The sequence below is a fragment of the Lampetra fluviatilis genome, chromosome 64 (assembly GCF_964198595.1).
Source record: "Lampetra fluviatilis chromosome 64, kcLamFluv1.1, whole genome shotgun sequence".
Classification (NCBI taxonomy): Eukaryota; Metazoa; Chordata; class Hyperoartia; order Petromyzontiformes; family Petromyzontidae; genus Lampetra; species Lampetra fluviatilis.
In genome coordinates this window covers 340071-362185 of record NC_136338.1, presented here as the reverse complement: position 1 = coordinate 362185, position 22115 = coordinate 340071, and the positions used below count along the sequence as shown (strand labels likewise).

The window sequence follows — 22115 nt, the reverse complement described above, 5'->3', positions numbered from 1 at the left end:
TCCTGATGAGACACTCAATGTCGAAACTAGTCCAGAGTTATTTGCCCGTGTTGATCCAATGCTGCAGAAGCTATGAACTCACAGGAAGGCCGTGTGGCTGATGGAATGTCAAGGAACGCTTTAATTGTTTGTATGTGGAGAGACTGCAACACGAATGAGACCTTTTTGCCTGTATGAAAATGATGAAACATATATAAATAGGCTTTACTCTTTCTAGCAATGAAACAGAAGGTATGTGAAGATGTCGAAATTCCAAATAGATACATTGTTCAAGTCATCACACATACTTGTGAAAAACATGCAAATAGACATGCCCTGATAATGCTCGCAACGTCTTTGAAACTGATTGGCCTCCACCAGGGACAGCCTTCTCGATGGCCTTGTCTCTACACCAGTGTTAGACCAGATGCATTGTCTGCTGATATATATTTTTTTTTATTTCACGCAACGACGCTGATGATGTTTATCGAGCTACATATCAAGATGCATTCAGCTCATTAACGAGCATCTCTACACGTGGGAATGAGCCGGATCGTCCGGAGAAACCCATTCCTTGCGCGAGGGGGCAACACTCGATCCCTCTGCATCGTTGTTCCTGTCGTGAGTTCACGAGTTCGTGTTGTCCCCGCAGGAGGCACCCGAGTGCAGCATGGCGGTAGCGAGGAGGTCGAGTCTGCTGTGTGTGGCGCTCCTCTTCTCGTGCCTCGTGAACCTCTTCTGGTTCCAGCGCGGCTCCACAACGACGACGACGTCGCGGGACGTGGTGACGGGCCGCGAGGGGAGCGCCCTCCAGCGCTCTCTCGAGAGGGTCGCCAACGCGCCAATGGTGGAGACACTCAACGACGGGACTCTGACGGAACAGCTCAACGACATCGAGACCATGTTGGAGAAGATCCTCAAAGGTGACGGCGATTAGCGGAGTCGGCGTGGGACCACCACTGCACGTGTGTGTGTGGGGCGAGCTTGACTGCGGTGACCCAATAGGGCGGATTCATCATGTTAGTGTGTAGGGCACTTGTGGTGGCTAGGAGATGTTAACTACCTCGCCTGGTGTGCAGGAGCTTATGGGTTCGATGTCGTCCCTGACGATGCCTTCTGTATATTTGAATTTTGCGTCTCTCTCTCTCTCTTTCTCTACCCATGGTTGCATGGGTTTTTCTCCTGAGTCCTCCGGTTTTTCCCCTCCACATTTAGAAACATGTCACACATTGAGAGTATACATTTCCACGTGATCATGATGATGATGGTAAGCCACTTCGTTGAGCTATAATTTGTGATAGCCAGGCCGCTACTGAAAACAGCTTTACATCTCATTCGGCCTTAGCTGGTAAAATAAAATAGTTTATAGCAGCCAAATACTCTGAACAGACATCAATTCTAAATGTGGAGGGAAAAACCAGAGGACCTCGAGACAAATCCATGCGATGACCACCTCCTGCATATCAGGCGAGGTAGTTAACATCTCCTTGCCACCGCGGCACCCCTCCCTCGTCCTGGTATGACCACCCTGTTATCCGGTTCATCGGCACCAACATCAGCAGTAGCATCAGAAGAAGCAGAGCTCACAGGAGGACGTGTTCCATATGGGAGAGTTCATTGTGGATGGGCCCATTACCGCTCAGACGACGGGATTCACAGCAGACTTCAATTATATATCAATATCGCGTTACATACGCAACATGTGTTGTGTTGGTGATACTGCTGGTGCACAGACAGTAATAACGACATCGACACGGTTGTCGATAGCAACACCACCACTGTGTGTGGCATTAAAATACAAAAAAACAACATAATAGGCATTTCGGGCAATAGCCCTTATTCATGGCAATTACTGTGTTGCCCTCGTTATCTAAATAGGCATGCCCCCCCCCCCCTGTTATCTCTATGGGTGTGGGGGGGTCCCCCTCTCGTTATCTCTATGGGTGTGGGGTCCCTTGTCCTCTTCGTGAACTTCACTTCACACTCAACCCTAACCACATGCCCCAACGACTCCGCTAAATGCCCCTACGACTGGCATCTCCACCAAGTCACGCGGCATTGATATGCGATGCTTTTTCTGGAACACTTTGCTGCTTTTTCCTGGATTCTTCTGTTGAGCGTAAACATTTTAAGATGTTCCTTGTCCATGTTTTGGTTTGTTGCGGTTGCACCCGATTCAAGAGCCGAATGGCTCACCGGGCGAAATCTAATAAAGGAACTGAAACTGAACTGAACTGAAGTCAAGGGTGCAGATCGCAATCTCGTCCTGCCATCTCCCGCTCAGGTTAACCACCACCCCCATTCCTCTCTGCCACCCTCCACACTCCACTGACCTTGGTGCGTCCTATGCAGTGTTCTGGCTCTTGCCAGGTCCATGCCCACGCCAGTCCAGTCCAGACTCTCACCAGACCCTCACCAGTCCAGGTGACTCTGTGATTTGCGAGATATTCGCGCGTTATTCTTTGTTTGTTTTTGCAAAGCCCACATGGCGCCGTCCTTAAATAATGTCACGCCCCTAGGGGGGGGGGGGTCAGACATTTGTGACGATGTGTGACAAGGGGGGGGGGGGCGTTTGAGAAATGTGACGTCACATCAAAATGCGCAACTTTAAATAAATATAGACAACACGTTCTACTTAATTAAATAGACTTTTTAATAAATGTTTTCTCCTACAAGCGACATTAAATACGCACTACAATGACAATAGTTTAAAGCGATTTGAAGCATGTTTTATTGTTTCGGGGGGGGCAGAGCTTTGTGACGTCATATTTGAGGGGGTCTGACATTTTGTGATGCCGTGTGTCGAAGGGGGGGGGGGTCAAAAATTGTCCAAAATCGCGTGACGTCATTTATGGACGTCCGCTATAAACATCCCAGCTGTTGTCTGCATCCAGTAAAAAGACACGTTTATTAGTTACTTCATCTTAATTATTATTATTATTATTGTATTGTGCTTGTTTATCGCCAGGACAGCCTTCCTTCGTATATTCAGCCTGTAAAGTTTGTTGCAGTTGCAGTTGGTAGTGGTGTAAATCGACAACCTAACCAGAAGCATCAATGCCTTGGGAGTGTGGTTTTTGGGTCATATACAGGCTAGAGGCCACAATAATTGTATTATTTCTATAATGTTTATCATCATCACTCCACTTTATCACCCAAGATGAACCTCAGGCGAGTCTCAAGACTCTGCAGGAGGGTCCTGCCACTTTTTGCGCTCTTTCAATGGAGGAGGAATCAGAATATGTATTAATACTGGAGGAGGAATCCGAGGAGCTATAAAGCTCTTTGTCACAGATGTCCAGTAGGGGCACGTGGTCAGAACGTTACAACAACAAACACAATACACAAACACAACAGGAGTGAAAAGTATAGGAAAGGTAAACATATCACTTAAAACGATGCAAATAAAATGAAACAATTTTTTTTTAATCTAGCGAGATGAAGCCCATTGAGGTATTAACTATTTTGCAGAGGCCACCTGGCCACAAATGATAACTCAACAAAGTGGCTTATCACCACGTGGAAATGTATAGCAGCAACATAATCAGAATAATCGCAATGCATGTTTCTAAAATGTGGAGGGAAAAACCGGAGGAGGACCCAGAGAAAACATCCACGCGACCACAGGGAGAGAGAGAGATAGAGACACCGCAAAACTCCAAATAAACAGCAGGTATCGGGATTGGGATCGAATACACGACCTCCTGTATACCATCTCACCAGTGCGTGGTCGGTGTGACGTTTCCCTGGTGCCTACAACCGGCATCATCGGGCAAGTTGCCATAATTGTGGAAGATGTCCAGTAGAAAGGTAGAGTTCACTCTGGCTCTCACCTGGACATTTACATCTGTTCATAGAGGTCACTCTCTCTCTACCGCGCCAATCTATTTACACACCATGAAGAAGGGTCATTGCCTGAAACGTCACATATTATACATATATTAACGTTTCATTTTCCGGGCCATCCACACACGCGCATGTCTGTAAACGCGCATGGTGCTGCCATGGGCACGCACGGGGACACGTCGACTCGTTGTCGCTGCTCGGTTGGTCGGTGTTCACCGCCCAAAGTCGTGACGAGTTTTTGTTTAATTTCTCTTTGCTCCGTGAACCCCGCACCCCCCCCCCCCCCCCCCGGATCTCCGCTCCCCATTCCACTGCAATGTGCAACCGATGCCCATAACAGTTTCTGGGAGGATTGTTGGCACGCAAAATAACGATTGTTTAGGTTTCACATGTGAAGGCTTCGAACCCAACCCTTGGCGCCTATATATGTATTCTGGCTAGTCTCCCAATGGAAATGTCACTGTAAAAATTGTTGTGGGTATGAAAGAATAAGATTAGGTTGAACCCTTTTTGGCAGAAAAACGTTGTTAAGATTAACCCCTAGTAAGCTTTCGTGACCAATATCATCTATAATATAGGTTTTATTGGGTTAGACCTCATAAATATATCAATGTTTCGTTAAACCCTTCACCACCCGACACAGCCAATTAGTAAGGTTTGTCACGTGAACAGAACATGGCAATTCGTGACTAGTACAGCACACCGGTGTGTTGAAGAGTAATTACAACTCGCTTCATCCGGCGACAGCCGGATTTGTGGAGAAATCCTCCCGTTTCATTGCTTAAAAAGAGGGGTAAATGTGATGGCATCACTTGTGAGCACTTCTTGAGCAATGTGGGGGGGGGGGGTAAATTAATTCATATAAATGACGATGGGTACCCATTGCGGTTGGGTTATTTATATGGTAATTAACGTACATTATGCATGCATATTGTGCGTACTAAAATAGCCGTACCTGTTATTGTTCAACGGTCATCCCTATTGAAGTATGCTGACCTGTATAGGCATGCATTAAAACAATGTGTCATTTGATGATTCGCTGAAAAAACAGCACTTAGCCTGTAGCTATCCGAACGGTAAAAACAAAATTTTCTCAATTCCGATAGATTGTCTAATTAGTCTTGGCAAGTAGTAACTAGTTTTTTCATAAAACTTGAACATTATCACAATCAATTGAGTGTCCTTGTTGGCACTCGTGTTCTGCCACTGCTGACAGTTGTATTTGGGAGTTTTCAATATTTATTTGGTGTTCAAACTGCTTGCCCACCATCGCATTTGCCACAAGTACAATGAGTACGGTGCACACCTTCTGTTGACAGCTTTACCACATAAATAAATACCCCAACTGGCAATGGATACCCATTGTCATTTATATGCATTCATTAATCCCCCCCCCCCGACATCGCTCACGAAGTGCTCACAAGTGATGCCATCACATGTTGTACTCCTCTATTTAAGGAATGAAACAGGAGGATTTCTCCACAAATCTGGCTGTCGCCTGATGAAGCTGGTTGTAATTACTGGCGAAACGTCGTACTCAGATTGTAAATGTTGTGGCTTTGCTATCCAACACACCGGTGCGCTGTGCTAGTAACGAATTGGCACGTTCTGTTTACGTGACAAACCTTACTAGTTGGCTGTGTCGGGTGGTGGCGGATTTAACGACACATATTTACGCGATCTAAAAAAAAACCTGTATTAAAATGTTAAGATGCTCAAACACCAAATATAAACCTTTTTCAAAAAGTTCCCATATTACGAGGACCTTTTTAATATACATTTATACTGGAAAAAAGGTCCTATATTGTTGTGTTTACTCTCCAACATACAACTGGTTAGTGCTGAACTAGTAACCAATTTGAATGATTTTGTTAGCGTGATAAAACCTTGCTAATTGGCCATGTCGGGTGGTGGTGCCGGGTTTAAGGACTCATTTATATTTACGCGATCTAACCCACCAAAACACTTTCATTATGGATAACAATTGAATTGATTGATAACCGAGCCATGTCTCATTTCTTACCCCCCCCCATCGCCCACGAATCCTTAATGCGATTTTTGCATAGGATTGCACAAGAGCGATGGAACATCGAAGAAAGAGGTCGTGTGCGAGGGGAACCAGTGGGTACCCGACCCCGAGACCCCGCTCTTCAAGGAGTGGGGCAAGGACCTCCCGGCGCGGCAGAAGCGCAAGGCGTGTGCGCGCTTCCTCACCTACGGCTACAATGCCTACCTGAGCGACCGGCTGCCCCTCGACCGTGACGTGCCTGACAACCGCCCTCCCGGGTACGCCACTCGGAGTTGCACTCTCGCTCGACATCGCCATTATTGTCATCACCACCATCATTATTAGCAACGTTATCATGAGCATTTAACCACATGTCTGTCAGTGTGACTATAGATCGCTCTACGTCCTTGTAAGAGGCCTACCTCAGCTCCCAGTATACACGATTGCAAAACGAGATACACGTGAATGCAAGTGGGTGTTTACTGTAATATGCTACCATGGGGGTATATGATAAACCGGATTTTTGTTTAATCTCTGGGGCTTTTTTCTATCAAAAAAAGAAAGAAGAGACTTGTTTTTTTGCTGTTCTCGAAAATTTACCTTGCCAAACAAGACACGGCCCACGTTGATCAGAGCGTATCGCTACTTCTTATTTCATATCGCCAATGTAGATGTAGAGCAACGACTACAATTTCACATACTGAACTGAACTAAAACATGTATTTTTTTAATCACGAATTATAGTAAATCAACGAATAGGACAGGATGAGTCTCATTTGCAATCATGACCTGGGTCACCAAAATTGACTAAACATATTGGATCTTGATTGGCGATTTGTAATTGGTTGTTTCTTGCTTATGATTTCTACTCGCTTCATTGTCGTACCTCTTGCTACTTGATTTATATTAAAATTTTGGTCCCAGGGATCGTTTGACCATACTTCCCCTTTCCCGTGCCTCACCACAGCTGCAGCTCCAAATGGTACCCGTCAGAGCTGCCGGGTCTCAGCCTGGTGCTGATCTTCTACAACGAGGCCGTCTCCATCCTGCTGCGTGCCGTCACCTCCGCCGTGCGCAACACACCGCACCACCTCCTCAAGGAGATCATCCTCGTCGACGACTGCAGCGACTACGGTGAGAGCTCCAGGGCTGCCACCTCAACCTTCTCCTCCTCCACCTGAACCTCCTAATTTTCTACCACCGAATTCTCCACCTCCTAATCCTCCACCTACTAATTTTTGACCCTGTAATCTTCCACCTCGTTCTCCAATTTCTCCTCCACCTCGTCCTCCACCTCTGCCCCCACAGATACAACTGAAAGAGAGATGGATCTCTCTCTCTCTCTCTGTCAGCCCGGCGGATTTCCTGCAGCAAGGGTCAATGCAATTTTGATATCAGATCTCGGCGGCACAAATCAATTCCCACTACCTTAACAAAGAATGTCTGTTTCCAGGCTGGTGACAACCCGAGTGGGTGGGTGGGGATTGTGTGGGTGGGTAAATCGGTGAGTGGGTGGCTCAGTGAGTGGGTGGAAATTTGGTGAGTAGGTTGCTCTGTGGGTGGTTGGGAACTGGGTGGGTAGGAATTGAGTGGGTGGGAGTGGATAAATGAGCAAGTGTGTGAGTTAATTCATTCGTGGATTATTAAATAAACTAAAACTATTTAACAACTAAACTATGTTTTATTTCACCAAGTAAGGCCCACTGAGCTATATAGCTCTTTTTCAGGAGCGACATGACTATACATGATATCCCAATGAAGTGGCTTATTGCGTGCAAATTTAAAGCAGCCAAATACTCTCAAAGCATGATTTTAAATTTGGAGGGAAAAACCGGAGGGCCTGGATAACAATCCACCTGACCACAGGGAGAGAGATGCAAACTCCAAATATACTGATGAGTGCGAGAGTGGTTGAGTGAGTTACGTGTCGAACAGGGAGACACCATACAAACTCCACGTAGAAGGGTGCCCTGATCTGGAATCAAACTCGGGCATCATTATTGCTGTGCACCGCCCTCTCCACCAGAATCTGGTGAAAGGCCTCTCAGTCATGGCCCCGTGTAACACGGCTGCCACGGGGGTTGACGTTGTTGTCACCACTTCACAGATGACCTGCAGGAAGGGTTCGACTCCCTCGTCCAGGAGCTGGGCCGCAAGTACGACCATGTGAAATTCCGGCTGGAGCGGCACACGGGACGGAGGGGCCTCAGCGCGTCGCGTGTCACCGGCATCCGAGCGGCCTCAGCGCCTGTGGTGGCCGTCATGGACGCCCATGTGGAGTTCCCCGTTGGATGGTGAGTCCGCTGTGCCGTGACGCTTTGCACCGTGAGTTCCATTGATCGTCAGAACCAGCATTGGGCCATTCTGGAGGGTGGGTGGGGTGGGTGCGGGACGGCGTGATGACATCAAGGCGTGACACATCCAGCTCATGGGCTGTGGAATACATGGTGATGTCATTGTGCAGATGTGCAGCAGTGACATCACCACCGCACACATCTCCCTGACTGTGCGGCAGCCAGCTAACTCGGGGTTCCCCGTTGGCCGGTGAGTCCTGAAATCTCTCCAGCAACGGCTCGGCCCATTTCTACTTTTTGGGCCTTTAAATTGTTGACTCGGGCTAGGGGTACCGGTGGACACTGTTGGGCATTACATGAACCTTATGGCGGGACCCCGGGGTCCCATAAGCTCCCGGCTCTCGCATAAACTACGTTGCGACGTAATTTTATGTCTGTTGAAGGCGAGCGACAGGGGAATCAATTCCTCTCGACGAGCTCTACACGATGCACTAATCAAAGGCGATGACCGATTCCCCCCTCCCCATAGGGCCGAGCCAATCCTGGCGCGAATCCAGGAGGATCGCCGTGTGGTGGTCTCCACGGTGTTCGACAACACGCACTACGACACGTTCGTCGTACACCGCTACGAGTCGCAGGCACAGACGTTCACCTGGCAGCTGTGGTGCACCTACAGAGAGCCTCCCCTCGACTGGATCACCAACAAGGACCTCACGGCTCCCATTAAGTGAGTCGCACGCCCGAACGGACTGAGCTGGCTGGGAGATGTTGACTACCTCCCCAGGTATGCAGGAGGTTGTTGGTTCGATCCTGACCCTGACGCTTGCTGTAGATTTGGAGTTTGCGGTGTCTCTCTCCCCGTGGTTGCGTGGATCTTGCTCCGGGTCCAGTTTTTTACCTCCACATTTAGAAATGTGCGTTTTTAGAGTATTTGTTTACTATAAATGTCCACTTGATAATCCACTTCGTTGTGCTATAATTTGTGATAGCCAAGTCGTTTCTGAAAAAAGAGCTGCATAGCTCAGTGGGGCCTTACCTGTGTAGAGGAGAAAAATACGCGGTGTGCACAGTTAGGCGGGTGCATCTGAGGGCAAACAGGTGTGCGGGTTGCAACGTAGGTTTGCACCGACAAGCCAACAGTAGTTAAGTGGATAAGTGGGTGCAATTGAGGTCAAACAGGTGTGCGGGTTGCAACTTGAGGTTTGCACAGACAAGCCGACAGTAGTTAAGGGGAGAAGCTGGTGCAACTGAGGTCGAACTGGTGCTACGCTGTGACCGTATGTTGGCGCTTAGGAGATTGGAGATGGGGGGTGATGATAAGAGATTAATGGGATGACTGGCGCCGGCCTGGCGGCAGCTTAAGTGGAAGCACGTGAGGACTCGGGATGAGCAGGGGGATATAAGCGGGAGCGTGTGTGAGCGAGGGGAGTTGTTTCCGGGAACCAAGAGTGAAGACATCTCGCCGCTGCCACTCCAGCCGTCAACGGGACCTCAACCCTCACGCCGTCGCCGGGCGGGTGTTGGCTGAACCCCCCGCCCGGGACAGACGGGTGAGTGGGTCTGAGAGAGCGTTGGTGAGGGCAGCGGTAGAGATGCAAAGACGCTGTGTGCGGAGTAGCTGAGTGCGGAGACGCTGTGTGCGGAGTAGCTGGGGGCGAAGCTGCTGTGTGCTGAGTCGCTGAGAGCAGAGCTCCTGAGTGCAGGATAAGTGAGGTGCAGAATAAATAAGAGTGGGGAGAAGTTCAGTATATGTGACTGTACAAATAGTTATAGGAGTGCCTTTAACTAGCGCAAGAACAGGTGAATAAAGTGTAAGCAGGTGACTTGTTTCAACATGTCGGTGTAAGTTTTGAAGACACTACACCTGGTTAAATAAAAAAATATTGTATCTAGTGAATGATGTGTCCATTGCATGTGGCCTTCAAAATCCTTTTGCTTGCCAAGTTCACTCAAGTTGCTTTGACCCCCCCCCCCAGGAGTCCAATTGTGATGGGCTGCATGGCGGCCAGCAAGAGCTACCTGGAGGAGATTGGCTTTCTGGATGAAGGCATGCAGGTGTACGGAGGGGAGAACGTGGAGCTGGGCCTCAGGGTGAGGACGCACAGAAACTCAGACAAAGATCCCCCGTGTAGCCTTAACAGACTGTTGGGGCAAGTGCTGTTATAGCGAGTAGCAGCACCTTTGAAGGGCGGCACGGCACACGAGGGGCTGGGTAGTCGTCACCACGCTCTGCCGCCATTGTCTCCCCAGTGGTGATGTATACACACTGCACCCAGTTACCCTTGACCTACGGATAGACCCAGGACCAGTTCAGATAATCTGTCCCTGATGTTGGCCGTGGGCAGGAATTGAACTCTGATAAACTAGGTTCATAGCGCAGTGCGCTAACCGCTACACTACTACAGAGATGCAACTTTGACCAAATTCACTCACTCACTCGTGCATGTTCATACAGACCGGCACAGGCATTATGAGATCACTGTGCTGGCCTGCTGCCTTGTTCAGAGTGGACGGTCATGGTGGCTGGGCTCCTCCTTACTAGAGGGAGAAACACTGAGCTCCAGCCCCATCTTGCAGCCTAATTCAGAGTGAAGGATCACACCGGCTGGTCTATTGGGTGATTAGACACCTCTCTCCTCCATCCCCCTTCTCCCCCCCCCACCCCGTGTCCAGGTCTGGCAGTGCGGGGGTAGCGTGGAGGTGCTGCCCTGCTCACGCTTGGCTCACATCGAGCGCTACTTCAAACCGTACGCCCCGGACCTGAGCATCCACATGCGCAGGAACGCGCTGCGCGTGGCCGAGATCTGGATGGACGACTACAAGAAGAATGTCTACCTGGCCTGGAACCAACCCGTGAATGTACGCAGTGCACTGTTACTGCGAGGCAGGGTGGAGGAATTGTGGGGCTGACTCCACCTAAGGCTTTGCCTGCCTGGGGTAGCTCCCCGCCTCTGCTAGGCTCTTGTGCACCATCATCGCTAGTCCCCGCTAGCAACTACTCCGGGGGCGCGTCATGCAGCCCTCTACCACGCCGGCGCACCTGGCTGTGGACTCTGCTGGTCTCCATTTCTTCTTCCGTGTGAACTTGTGGCGTCAAGGTGTACCGAATCTGGCACACGCGACAAGGCACTATATGTATAGCTGTACCATTATCTGCGTGTGGCCTGTGGAACTCAATGCCTTCTCAAACGTCCACACACTTTAATTCCCCAATGCACCCTCCACCAGACTGTCCCCTCCCATACCCTGTGCCTCGTCCTTCCTGGTCTATGCCCACTCTGGGCCCTTGCCTCCTGATTCGCTACCGATAGGGGAGGGGTCGTGCAGGATTCGCCAGCCCCTATCACATGACCCAAACTCTCCCATTCCAGCCCTCCCCTCCTCCCTCAACTGTCCGTTAACTGTCAATCAACTTTTGAACTACTCTCAGCGAGAGGCAGTCTTTCCCACGGGCGTGGGCACGGCCATTTCCATACTTCTTCACGGTGGAACTTACTGCAGACAGGTTAGACAAATTAGTAATGGTGCCTGGATACAAATTGAAAAACCATCAAAAACTTTGTCACAGGCTTGTGTAAATATACCGTGTTTTCATAGCCTCAGAGATTTCCGAGCTTGGCCATATAATCTCGTAGTCAGCGTAGTCAGCGGTGATCCTGTCAGCATGGTCTTAACATGCTCGTGGCCAAGAGAAGGTCAATGTGGAATATTGAGATTGGCCATGATGACTTTTTTTCTCCAGAGTGGGTTGTTGTGTGCAAGAGAAGTCTCTGGGACCCATCTCAGGACATCAGTTCAACAATGAGTTGATGTGGATGTTAAGAACCTTTTGTGGGTGGAGATCATGCAGTGTAGATCACATACACGTAACTTCCGGCGAGCCAGATTCGCTCTGGAGTAGAGCTCACAGTGAGGAGTTCAACAAATGGACATCTAAGGCGAAACTTTTTTGAGCCAAAGGGTGAATAAAATTTGGGTGAGGATGTTGGTGTTCGCTCGCAGCACCCGCCCCCAACAGGTTGTTGGAGAGCTACATGGTTGGTCTTTGTCTTTTTTTGTTTACAGGGCTCTGGGATAGACATTGGCGATATCTCAGACCGCGTGGCTCTGCGCAAGCGGCTCAACTGCAAGAGCTTCGAGTGGTACCTGGAGAACGTGCTGCCCTCACTGCCCAACCACAAGGATATCGTCCAGTACGGCGTGGTGCGTAGTTCTTCTGCACGTTCAGGCCTGGCTTGTTCGCTTAATGGAGTCTGTTCTCCTAATAACGCGGTAGTAGTTGCGTTTGTGAAGAACATTACGTGATGGAAACATCGCGTTATAATAAATTATATATAATATCGGGCGAAGCACAGTCAGTGATAACACGTGAGATGCGCATGCAGGCTGAGTAGCATATAGAAGCATCCAGCAGCATCCCAATGCCTTGTGTGTGATGCTACGCCGAGGCAGCTGTTACAACCTCTTATTCCTACTCATGCGAGGTAGTTCCGTTTACTCAATTATATCCAATTTGCATCCGCATTTGAAAAAAAATCTGTTCTTTAATCCATTTATTGCATTATATCTAATTCGCGTCATGAAAACAACAAGCGTTATAGAAGAACTGACTACTTAGACTGTTGGTGATGATTATTTAATTACTTGGTTAATTATCATTTAAGGAGGAGGGGAAAAAAATAAACTCAAACCGATCCTTTTTCAGGCACACGAGGCAAAACGTCGGGCATACATCGTAGTGCACCGAATGATGCGGTGGAGAGCGCGGGGGTGTAATGGCGGTGTGCGCTGCTGCTGTGGCTGGTGTTGCCCCTTTAGATGAGGAGCGTTGAGAGGAAGGACCTGTGCCTGGACCGGGGCGACCCCCAGAAGAACACCCCCATCATCCACCCCTGCCATGGATTTCAACCCCAGGTGCTCGTCACAATTTACCTTCCACGTGCAGTTTGTAGTCCTTCACCCCCCCTCCCCCTCGCACCTCTGATTTAGTGTAGTGTATAGTGTAGTGTATAGTGTAGTGTATAGTGTCGTGTATAGTGTAGTGTATATTAGTGTAATATATAGTAGTGTATAGTGTTCTGTATAGTGTATTGTATAGTAGTGTAGTCCATAGTAATCTAGTGTATATTAGTTTGTATGTATGTTAAACATTCGCAACCGTACGTAGCAAACTGTGGCTAATCGGAGGTGCGGGGGGAGAGACAACAAACCAAAACACAAAAACAGACATGAGGGTTTTGTGTTGGACTAGTCCATAAAACCCTCAAGACTGAAAAGAGTCTTAAAGACTGTCTTTCATTCTAGCCCCGCCAAGTTGGGGGCGAACATTGCTGCTGTGTTTGATTCCCAACTGAGTAATTTGCGTTTGATAAAAAAAAGAATTGGGATCGTGACGCCACCACGGCATCTTTAACGTCTGCCATGCGACCTGAAGTTAACGGCCCATTGGCGTTTATTACGGCCGCTACCGCGGTATTAACCAGGGTGTCCGTTGTGTATTGTTTAAAAACCACGAGCCTCTGCAAGACGAGTGGCGAATGTGGGAAGGCATTTTTTTCGAATTTGGTAAAAATATTTAAAGAGCCTTACAATGGACTGTGGTGAATACGAGACGGTGGTGGTTCTTGATAAATAACGTCACGAAACGATTCCTTAAAGAGCCGTCTGCTGCTCCGGAGCCGCAGGTTGCCGACCCCTGCCCATCGTAAATTCGACTCCCGTCGCAAACTGAACTCCCATGGTCAGAGGTCGGCAACCAAAACAACAAGAAGAGCCATTTTTTTTTCGAATTTCAAGAGCCGCACCGCAGTCACTTAGGGAGCCACCGCATCGCGGCTCCGGCAGCCGCAGGTTGCCAACCCCCTGCCCAAGCGCGACGGCCCTCTCTACACCATTGGAACCTCATTTGCCAGTAAAAAATATAATTGTTTTTTTACCCTTCTATCTGGCAACAAAATTGACACCTTTTTTTTTTACAAGGAGTCATGTTTGCATAGACCACAATACCTGCAGCCATAATGCAAACAAAAAACATAACTCTGATAATATATGCACTGTCCTTGAAGTTGATTGGTCCTCACCCGAGACAGCTTTCCTTAGAGCCTAGTCTCACATGGGTTGGACCAGATAACGCCAAAAGGCGCCCTCTCTACGTCAGTTTAACACACAGCAGCAGTAGTTGCCTTCAACACCAATATTATCCATAATAGGGTTTCTTTTTGGGGTTAGCTCGCGTTAATATAAATGTGTCGTTTAAACCCGCCACCACCACCTGACACAGCTAATTGCTAAGGTGTTGTCATGTAAACAGAAGCCCGCCAGTTTAGTTACGAGTTCAGCGCTAACCGGTTGTGCGTTGGGAGAGTAAACGCGCAGCGCCGTTTACAATTCGAGTGACCGTGACGTTTGCGCCGGTGATTGCACAACGACGCTCTGGGATGCAGTTGGCAGTGGAAACGTCTACCAAGAGGATCATGGTGGGCTTCAACGTGGACCTGAAGTCTCCCGGAGTCATCTGCGTGGGGATGTCCGAGGCAGGGACTGAGCCCGCCCTGCTCGATTGTGACCTGGAGTCGGTGCAAGAGAGGATTCTCAAGTTCCAGGTGGGTGGCCCGCAGCATTCCGCTCGTTTATACCCAGAAGCGCCTTACCGCCGTGACTCAAGGCTCTCTCGTTCAGGAGGGTCCTGCCTCCCACCCCCCTCCCCACCCCTGTGTGTATCCGTGTGTGTGTATCTGTTAGTGTATTTGTGTGTGTTTGTGTGTGCGTAAAGTGTCGAACGCCTGCTGGCAGGAGGTCACGGGGCAGACCCAGGTGCCACGGGTCGACTGACTGAGATGACTGAGATGAATGGCTGATGAACCACCTGTGCCCCCTACTGTGCCTACTTGCTGTGCTTTAGCCATCCGGCGCTCCGCTCGTTGTTGTGAGCATCGCTCCTCCGCCCTCTGTTGTTGTTGGAGGGCGACTGCCTGCAACTGCCCAGTAGCGTCCTTTACGAGCCTCCTCCACAGAGGCCAATCTTGACACCGCTGGTACCAGTCATCGGCAAGTCCACTCAGCTCCACATCCTGCTTCTCTTCTCTAGCCAGTGCCGCGCCCATTTAGCCCCCTTGATCCCGCTGAACAAAAGCTGTTTGGGCATGTGGTGTTTGGGCATGCGGGCTACATGGCCTAGCCAATGCAGCCTTGCCTGCCGGAGGAACTCACCGATGGGACTTTGTCCAGATCTTTCGAGGATTTGTGTGCTCCTCACACACTCCAGCCTGGTTAAACCTAGGATTGATCGTAGGCAGGCCAGCCTAAATGTTTCTAACCGGCAAAGATGTTCCATTAGGGGGGTCCACGTTTCGCAAGCGTAGAGAAGAGAGGGAATGACTGTGGCCGAGAAAACCCGAAGCTTCGTGCGGAGCAACAGACCAGGTAGCTTCCACACAGCGTTACGCAACCAATGAAACGATAATGCCGCTCGACTGATTCGGAGTGAGACCTCTGCTGTTAAACCGGAGCCAGTCATGAGCACGCTGCCCAGGTATTTGAAACTCTCCACTCTCTCCACAACTGCCCCATCACCGATTGGGAGTTGTGGGGGTGGAGTGCCCGATGGTACAAAATACCCAGGCAGGTGCTTCGTTTTGGTGGGGCTGATGGTAAGGCCCCAGCTCTTAGTGGCACACTCCAGTTTCAGCAGCAGCGTCTACAACTCCTCCTCTGAATGAGCAGCAATTACCAAATCATCGGCATACATAACGTGGTTGAGCAATAGGGAGCCATCCCTTGACCGCACCCGGGCATCGATCAGCCTCCCATTGTATTTGTACCAGATAGAAATTCCTCCGGTACAGCTATTGAAGGCTTCACGAACTACGTGGTCGAAATATATGTTAAATAATGTTGGAGCCACAGGACATCCCTGTCGCACCCCAAGGTGTACAGGGAATTGCTCTGACTCCCAGTCACGTAGTTTTACCCGGGCCTGCTCACCATCATGAAGGTCCTTAATGAGCATGAGCAGAGGGTCAGGGACTCCGAAAGCACGAAGAACATGCCAGAGCCCAGGCCTACTGATGGTATCATAGGCCTTGACCAGGTCAATAAAGCAGAGATGCAGGTCTTGTTGGAATACCCTACACCTCTGTTGTAGCAGACGCACAGAAAATATGGCATCTGTGCAGGACCGCCCTTTCACATTGAGGCTCCGCAAGCCTCTCCTCAGCGTGCTTAGCGAGGCGATGTTGAATAATCCTTGCCAGGACCTTTCCCGCCACACTGAGGAGTGAGATGCCCCTGTAGTTGTTACAGTCTGTGCGGTCCCCCTTCTTAAAGAGGGGTACCACAAGGGCATACTTCCAATCCTTTGGAACCTGTCCAGTTATCTAGACTGTTGTTATGATGTCATGTAGGGCAGTCTGCGCACAAACGCCACCCTCCCTCAGCATTTCGCTTGAGAGATCATCTCTGCCCGGTGCCTTTCCTTGTCTCAGACTCTGGATCGCCTTTAGTACTTCCTCAATAGATGGCACCTCAGCCAGCCACTCACTCACAGGGGGTGACGTCTTACTCCAATATTTGAGGCACCGCAGCCTCAGTAGGGTCATCCCCACTTTGTCCCGCGATGTTTTCTATGTCGCGGGATTCCCCCTCCCCCAGAACTTCACAGAAATGCTCAGCAAATCTGCAAACCTGTTCCTGGGTGTCGGAGATTGGATCACCGTTCTTTCCCCTAATGATGGTAATCGGTGTGGCGCTGCAGGTTACTTTTTGATGGAGTTAAATAGGGATTTGTGATGGCGGGCCATTGAGGCAGACTCCATCTCCTCCACACATGCGCACATACACACGTGTACATATCTGTTTTGTGCGTGGCCCCTGCTGCAGGACGGAGAACTGCGAAGCGGAGACGGAGCCAAGTGCCTGGAGGTGCGAGAGGTGGAGGGCGAGAGCTTTGGCGCTCGGCTCGTCATCCAGCCGTGCACCGGAAAGAAGTGGATCGTGGAGTTTTACAGTCCTCCCAAGTGATCCCAGTCACCATCCTCTTCATCATCGTCATCGTGATGAAGACGACGACCGTGACGATGATCGTTTACAGAGCGAGACCAAACTTTCTATAATAATTATAATTAATAATAAGAGAGGTGGCAACTGATTTGTGCATTTTGGATGTTTTTTTTTAAGCAATATATATATTTAAAAGAGGAGAACTGTAAAGAAACGACAGTGGGACCCTCTGCTGCGTTAACACGGTTGTGACGATTGCTGAAGGGCTGCATTTTGTTTCGCTTTGCGCGGGAATAGCTGCACGCCGAGAGCCGATATCACGACGCGGGTGTCGATCGACATGGCGGGCACCGGCGTCACGACGGGAATGCCCGCGCGTCTCCGCTTGTATCTCCGCGTTTGTGTCTCTGTGCGTGTGTGTGTCTCCGTGTCTGCGTGTGCGCGTGCGTGTATCCGTTTGTATCTCCGTGTTTGTGTCTCTGTGTGTATGTGTCGGTCTGTGTGTGTGTGTGTCTCCGTGTCTGTGTGTGTCTCCGTGTCTGCGTGTGTGCGTGCGTGTATCCGTTTGTATCTCCGTGTTTGTGTCTCTGTGTGTGTGTCGGTCTGTGTGTGTGTGTGTCTCCGTGTCTGTGTGTGTCTTTGTCTTTTAGTCTCCATGTTTCTGTGTGTGTATTAATGTGTGTGTGTGTATGTGCGTCATCGTTTGGGGGGCCAGCGACGGCGGCCGACGGCAGCTTGCACTGCGCGTGCCTCGCCGGTGGAGAGGGCAAGTGGGGGAGGCTCAGGGGAGTGTGGGGGGGGGGGCGCATTGTCCACTCAACACCTCGGGCTTGGATCTCTCAAGTTGTCTTCGCTCATCCACCCGCGCACGTTCTTTGCGTTCTCGGGAGCCAGTGGGTCGATCCCGATCCGCGTTTTACGTCGGCCTCTCGCGTATTTATTATTATTTGAGCTCGGGCGGTCGTGTTTTATAAGACACCGTTGCGTGTTGTGAATACACACTGAAAGAGTTTTGCTTTGAGTGAATCTGCGACGGGCGTGCGTGACTGCCATGCCCCCCCCCCCTTGTTTCGCTAGTCGCGCCTCTGCCAGCAAAACCGTTCCTGTGCCGGGCGGCCACTCGCTCCCTCTTAGTGTCACGTACGGCTGATGTAGACGCAGAGCGACAACTACAATTTCAATATTCAGGTGGACACACCCAGATAATAAGCGCGTCAGGAGTAAAGCCGAGTCGTGAATCAGCATCGCTACGATGAGGTCTCTCGGGTCGCCGGGTTCGTAGCGTAGTATCTACGCTACGAACCCGGCGACCCGAGTTCGATTCCCGCTCACGGCCAACACCGGTGACGATTATTTTAACCGGTCCTAGGCCTCCCCTAGGTCGACTCAGCCTCAAACGAGTAACTGGTGCGGTGTGTGAACATCGCCACTGGGGGGACAAAGGCGGCCGGGCGTGGTAAATCCAAGTCCCGGGCGAAGCCGGGCAGTCAAGCTAGTAAAAAATATATCATAGTCTATATACAGTATATCATAGTCTATATACAGTATCCAATTAAAGCTTTCGTGACTGCAGGGATTCATCTTCTTGGTGCTTTCGGTAAAGTCACGTAGAAGGGAAATAATAAAATAATAAATATAAAATAATTCTCACGACGTTTCGGCCACAACGCAAGCAGCCGTCCTCAGGTGAAGAACAGGTCTGTCTTTCCCTTCTACGTGACTTTACCGAAAGAACCAAGAAGATATATACAGTATATCATAGTCTCTGGGGTGCGACCGTGCGAAGAGACAGATTAAATATCGTGGCCCCACTCTAACCGATTTGCGCGCCCCTCCTGAGCTCACGATGTAGCCACTGCGCACGTCGACCTCGGCCCCCAAACGCAGTCGCCTCGCACTCCTCACACGAGGGGACATCTCACGTGGCGATAGCAGCCCCCTCGTGGCTGCACACTGCAATCACCAAATCTTGGTCGTGGGAGCAGTCTTGTTGTTGTGCTCCTACAACGCGGTATTCGTTGCGTTCCTGAAGAACACCGCGTCAAATCGTGTTATTATAAATAATAAACAATATAGGGGGTAAAGCACGGTCCGCGATAATGCGGGAGATGCGTACACAGCCGCTGCGGCCGCTTATTCGTTGCGCTGCGACGCAGCTCCATTCAACTTGATCGCGTTATATCGAACATTCATTCTTCGTTATAACAAAAACTGCGTTCCCTATCCAGTTCACGTCATGAAAACCGCACGCGGTGTTCTAGGAGGACCAGACTGCACTTGCTTTTGCCACCACTTTGGGCTTCTCACAGTGAAGAAGGGGCTGAATGGCTTCGGTCACTCTTCGTGTCCGTCTCTCGTCCGTCTTGCCTGGACATCCTGGGAGAAGGAGCTTCCGTAGCTCGTGGGGTTCCTCCTGCAGCTTAACTCAAGATTCTGATTCTGATGTCGGCGTAACGGAGCGGTGTCACGATAACGCTCTCGCAACGATGTAAGCAACTCGTCCATTGGCTGACCACCTGGACACATCGTGGACTGCAGAGCTTGGGGAACTGTTGGTAGCGCCGGCTCATCACGTGGCCGCTGCTGCTGCTGCCTTCCTGCTCCTCGTCTGTGGTTCCTCCTCGTGCCTCCGAGTCGTCCTTTCTCTACGGGAGTGACGAGCGGGTATCATGTCGTGGCAGCGCAGTGTTACGAGTCGGCATCGTTGTTTCTGGACTTCTGTGCAAAAATAGCTTTGTAGCTCATCGGATTCCTCCTCCAGTTTAAACAGTGATCCTGATTATTAAGGTCCACGGTTGGGAGGATGATGCCCGCACCAACCACCAGCGAAGCGCACATCCACGTTGTCACGCGCGCGTGTGGCCTTCCCACGCACCTCTGATTAGCACGGTTGGCTACGTACGGTGCGAACGAAGTTCAACATACACACTGTAACATATATACGTCCAGCAATAACTTCACTACTGCAGCTGCTGAAGCGGAGATACATTTGGCGACGTCTGCTCACGTGACGACATTATCTATTCGGCTGCGTCGGGTGGAGGAGGGGACCTACGACACAACATCGAATCTAACTCAAACGTCAATTGTGAAGAATGTTCGGCGTTCTATAGCCACAGCGGCCTTCATTTCGGGCGTTATATGTTTCTCTGTCCCGGAAATCGGTTGAAGTTTCGTGTATGTGTGTTCTTTCCAAGTTGAGCCACAACTTCTCGAGGAAGAGTTGTGTGTGTGTGTGGCTTCAGCACGGGATACGTGCCCGCGAGGCAGAGTGCGTGTACCGATGGCTACATTGTGTGTGTGTGTGTTCAATACATCGTGCCTCAATATCGGTGTGTATAATAATACTACACATCCCACAGGCTCTTTCATTTAAGCCACTTCAGTAATTTATACTCGTCGCGGGTGTGTGTTGAACTTCTTTCGCACTGGTCGTAGCCAACCCCGCTAATCGGAGGTGCCGGGGTTGGAGTCAGGACAACAGACGTCCAGCAACAAACAGCACTTTTAAAATAGTAACAATGATAATCATATTCTTGATTCTTTCGGTAAAGTCACGTAGAAGGGAAATAATAAAATAATACAAATAATAAACAAAACAATTCTCACGACGTCTCGACTGCAACACAAGCAATCATCATCAGAAACCGCCACTTTTTTAAAAATTTCTTGCTGTGGATTTCACACCTAAAAATGATTGCTTGTGTTGCAGTCGAAACATCGTGAGAATTTTTGCAGTCACGAAAGCTTTAAATCGAAATTTTATGATAAACATAGTTTACCTCTTTATCCACGACAGTCACACTGATTCGTGGAATTCATTCTCAGGAGGGCCTTGCTCGCTGAATGGGTGTTTTATATTTATTTTAAGATGCTTTGAGACAATTCAGGACGAGGTGTGCTTGAGTCTAATCTAATAAAAGCTGTTTCATTTTTACCACTTAAGGACCCACTCATCTATGTAGCTTTTTCTCATAAGCGACCTATCACAAATGATAGGTCAGTTAAGCGGCTTATCATCATCATCGTGCGGAAATGCATAGCAGCAGCCAAATAGTCGAAACGCGTGATGATGTTGATTCTAAATGTGGAGGGGAAAACCGGAGGACCTGGGGAAAAAAATCCATGCGATCACGGGGAGAGAGACACGCAACCCCAAAATATACAGCAGCAGGCGTCAGGGTCGGGATCGAACCCACGACCTCCTGCACAACAGGCGAGGTAGTTAACATCTCCTAGCCACCGTGGGGCCCAAGTCACGCAGGAAGAAACCGGAATAATCTGAGAAAACCCCCCAGACACGCGCGAGGGAGCAACACTCCATCCCCGTAGAGATGGAAACAGAGTGTGCGATTAGTCCACTTGCTGTACTGTCTCCTCCGGCCCGGCGGGGAGAATGCAGTACACCTCGTCGAGACCCACCCAAGGGGAAGGGAAGTTTCAAATCCCATCTGTGTGTGATCCACCAACCCTCGTGATGGACTGCTCCCTGAAGCACAGAGCTGTGGATGGATCTCTCCAGGCTGAATGATGCTTATCTTGCGATATATATTATTGGTGCCGTGGTGCAGAGATGTTAACTGCCTGGCCTGGTATACAGGACGTCGTGGTTTCGATCTCAACCTTGACGATGCCTGCTGTATATTTGGAGTTTGTGTGTATGTGTGTGTCTCTCTTTCTCCCCATGGTCGCGTGGATTATTTCCAAGTCCTCCGGTTTTCCCCTCCACATTTCGCATCAACATCATGCTGCTGCTATGAATGTACAAGTGGTGGTGATGAGCCACTTGGTGGAGCTATCATTTGTGGCCAGGCCTCGTCGGCAAAAGAGCGACATTGCGGCTCAGTAGTTTTGTTTTAGAATATTGTATTATTTATTTATTACGCTTGTTTGCCCAGAAGAGCTTCACCAAGTCCCAAAGCTTTCAATAACAGCCACCTCGTTCGATTAAAGAGTCAGAATATTTACGTAAAAATAATTCAGAATCTGAA

At 49.7% G+C, this 22115-nt stretch overlaps 1 protein-coding gene across 1 annotated transcript; it reads left to right on the top strand.

Moving 5' to 3' along the window:
- The first annotated feature begins 649 nt into the window (after positions 1 to 649).
- Positions 650 to 17145, top strand: LOC144951952 (polypeptide N-acetylgalactosaminyltransferase 18-like). Its single transcript, XM_078882324.1, has 11 exons — positions 650 to 902; positions 5892 to 6111; positions 6801 to 6967; positions 7941 to 8127; positions 8657 to 8854; positions 10104 to 10218; positions 10801 to 10986; positions 12193 to 12330; positions 12946 to 13041; positions 14571 to 14729; positions 17005 to 17145. Exons 1-11 carry the CDS (start codon positions 650 to 652, stop codon positions 17143 to 17145), a joined length of 1860 nt encoding a protein of 619 aa, XP_078738450.1.
- The last annotated feature ends 4970 nt before the right edge of the window (positions 17146 to 22115 follow it).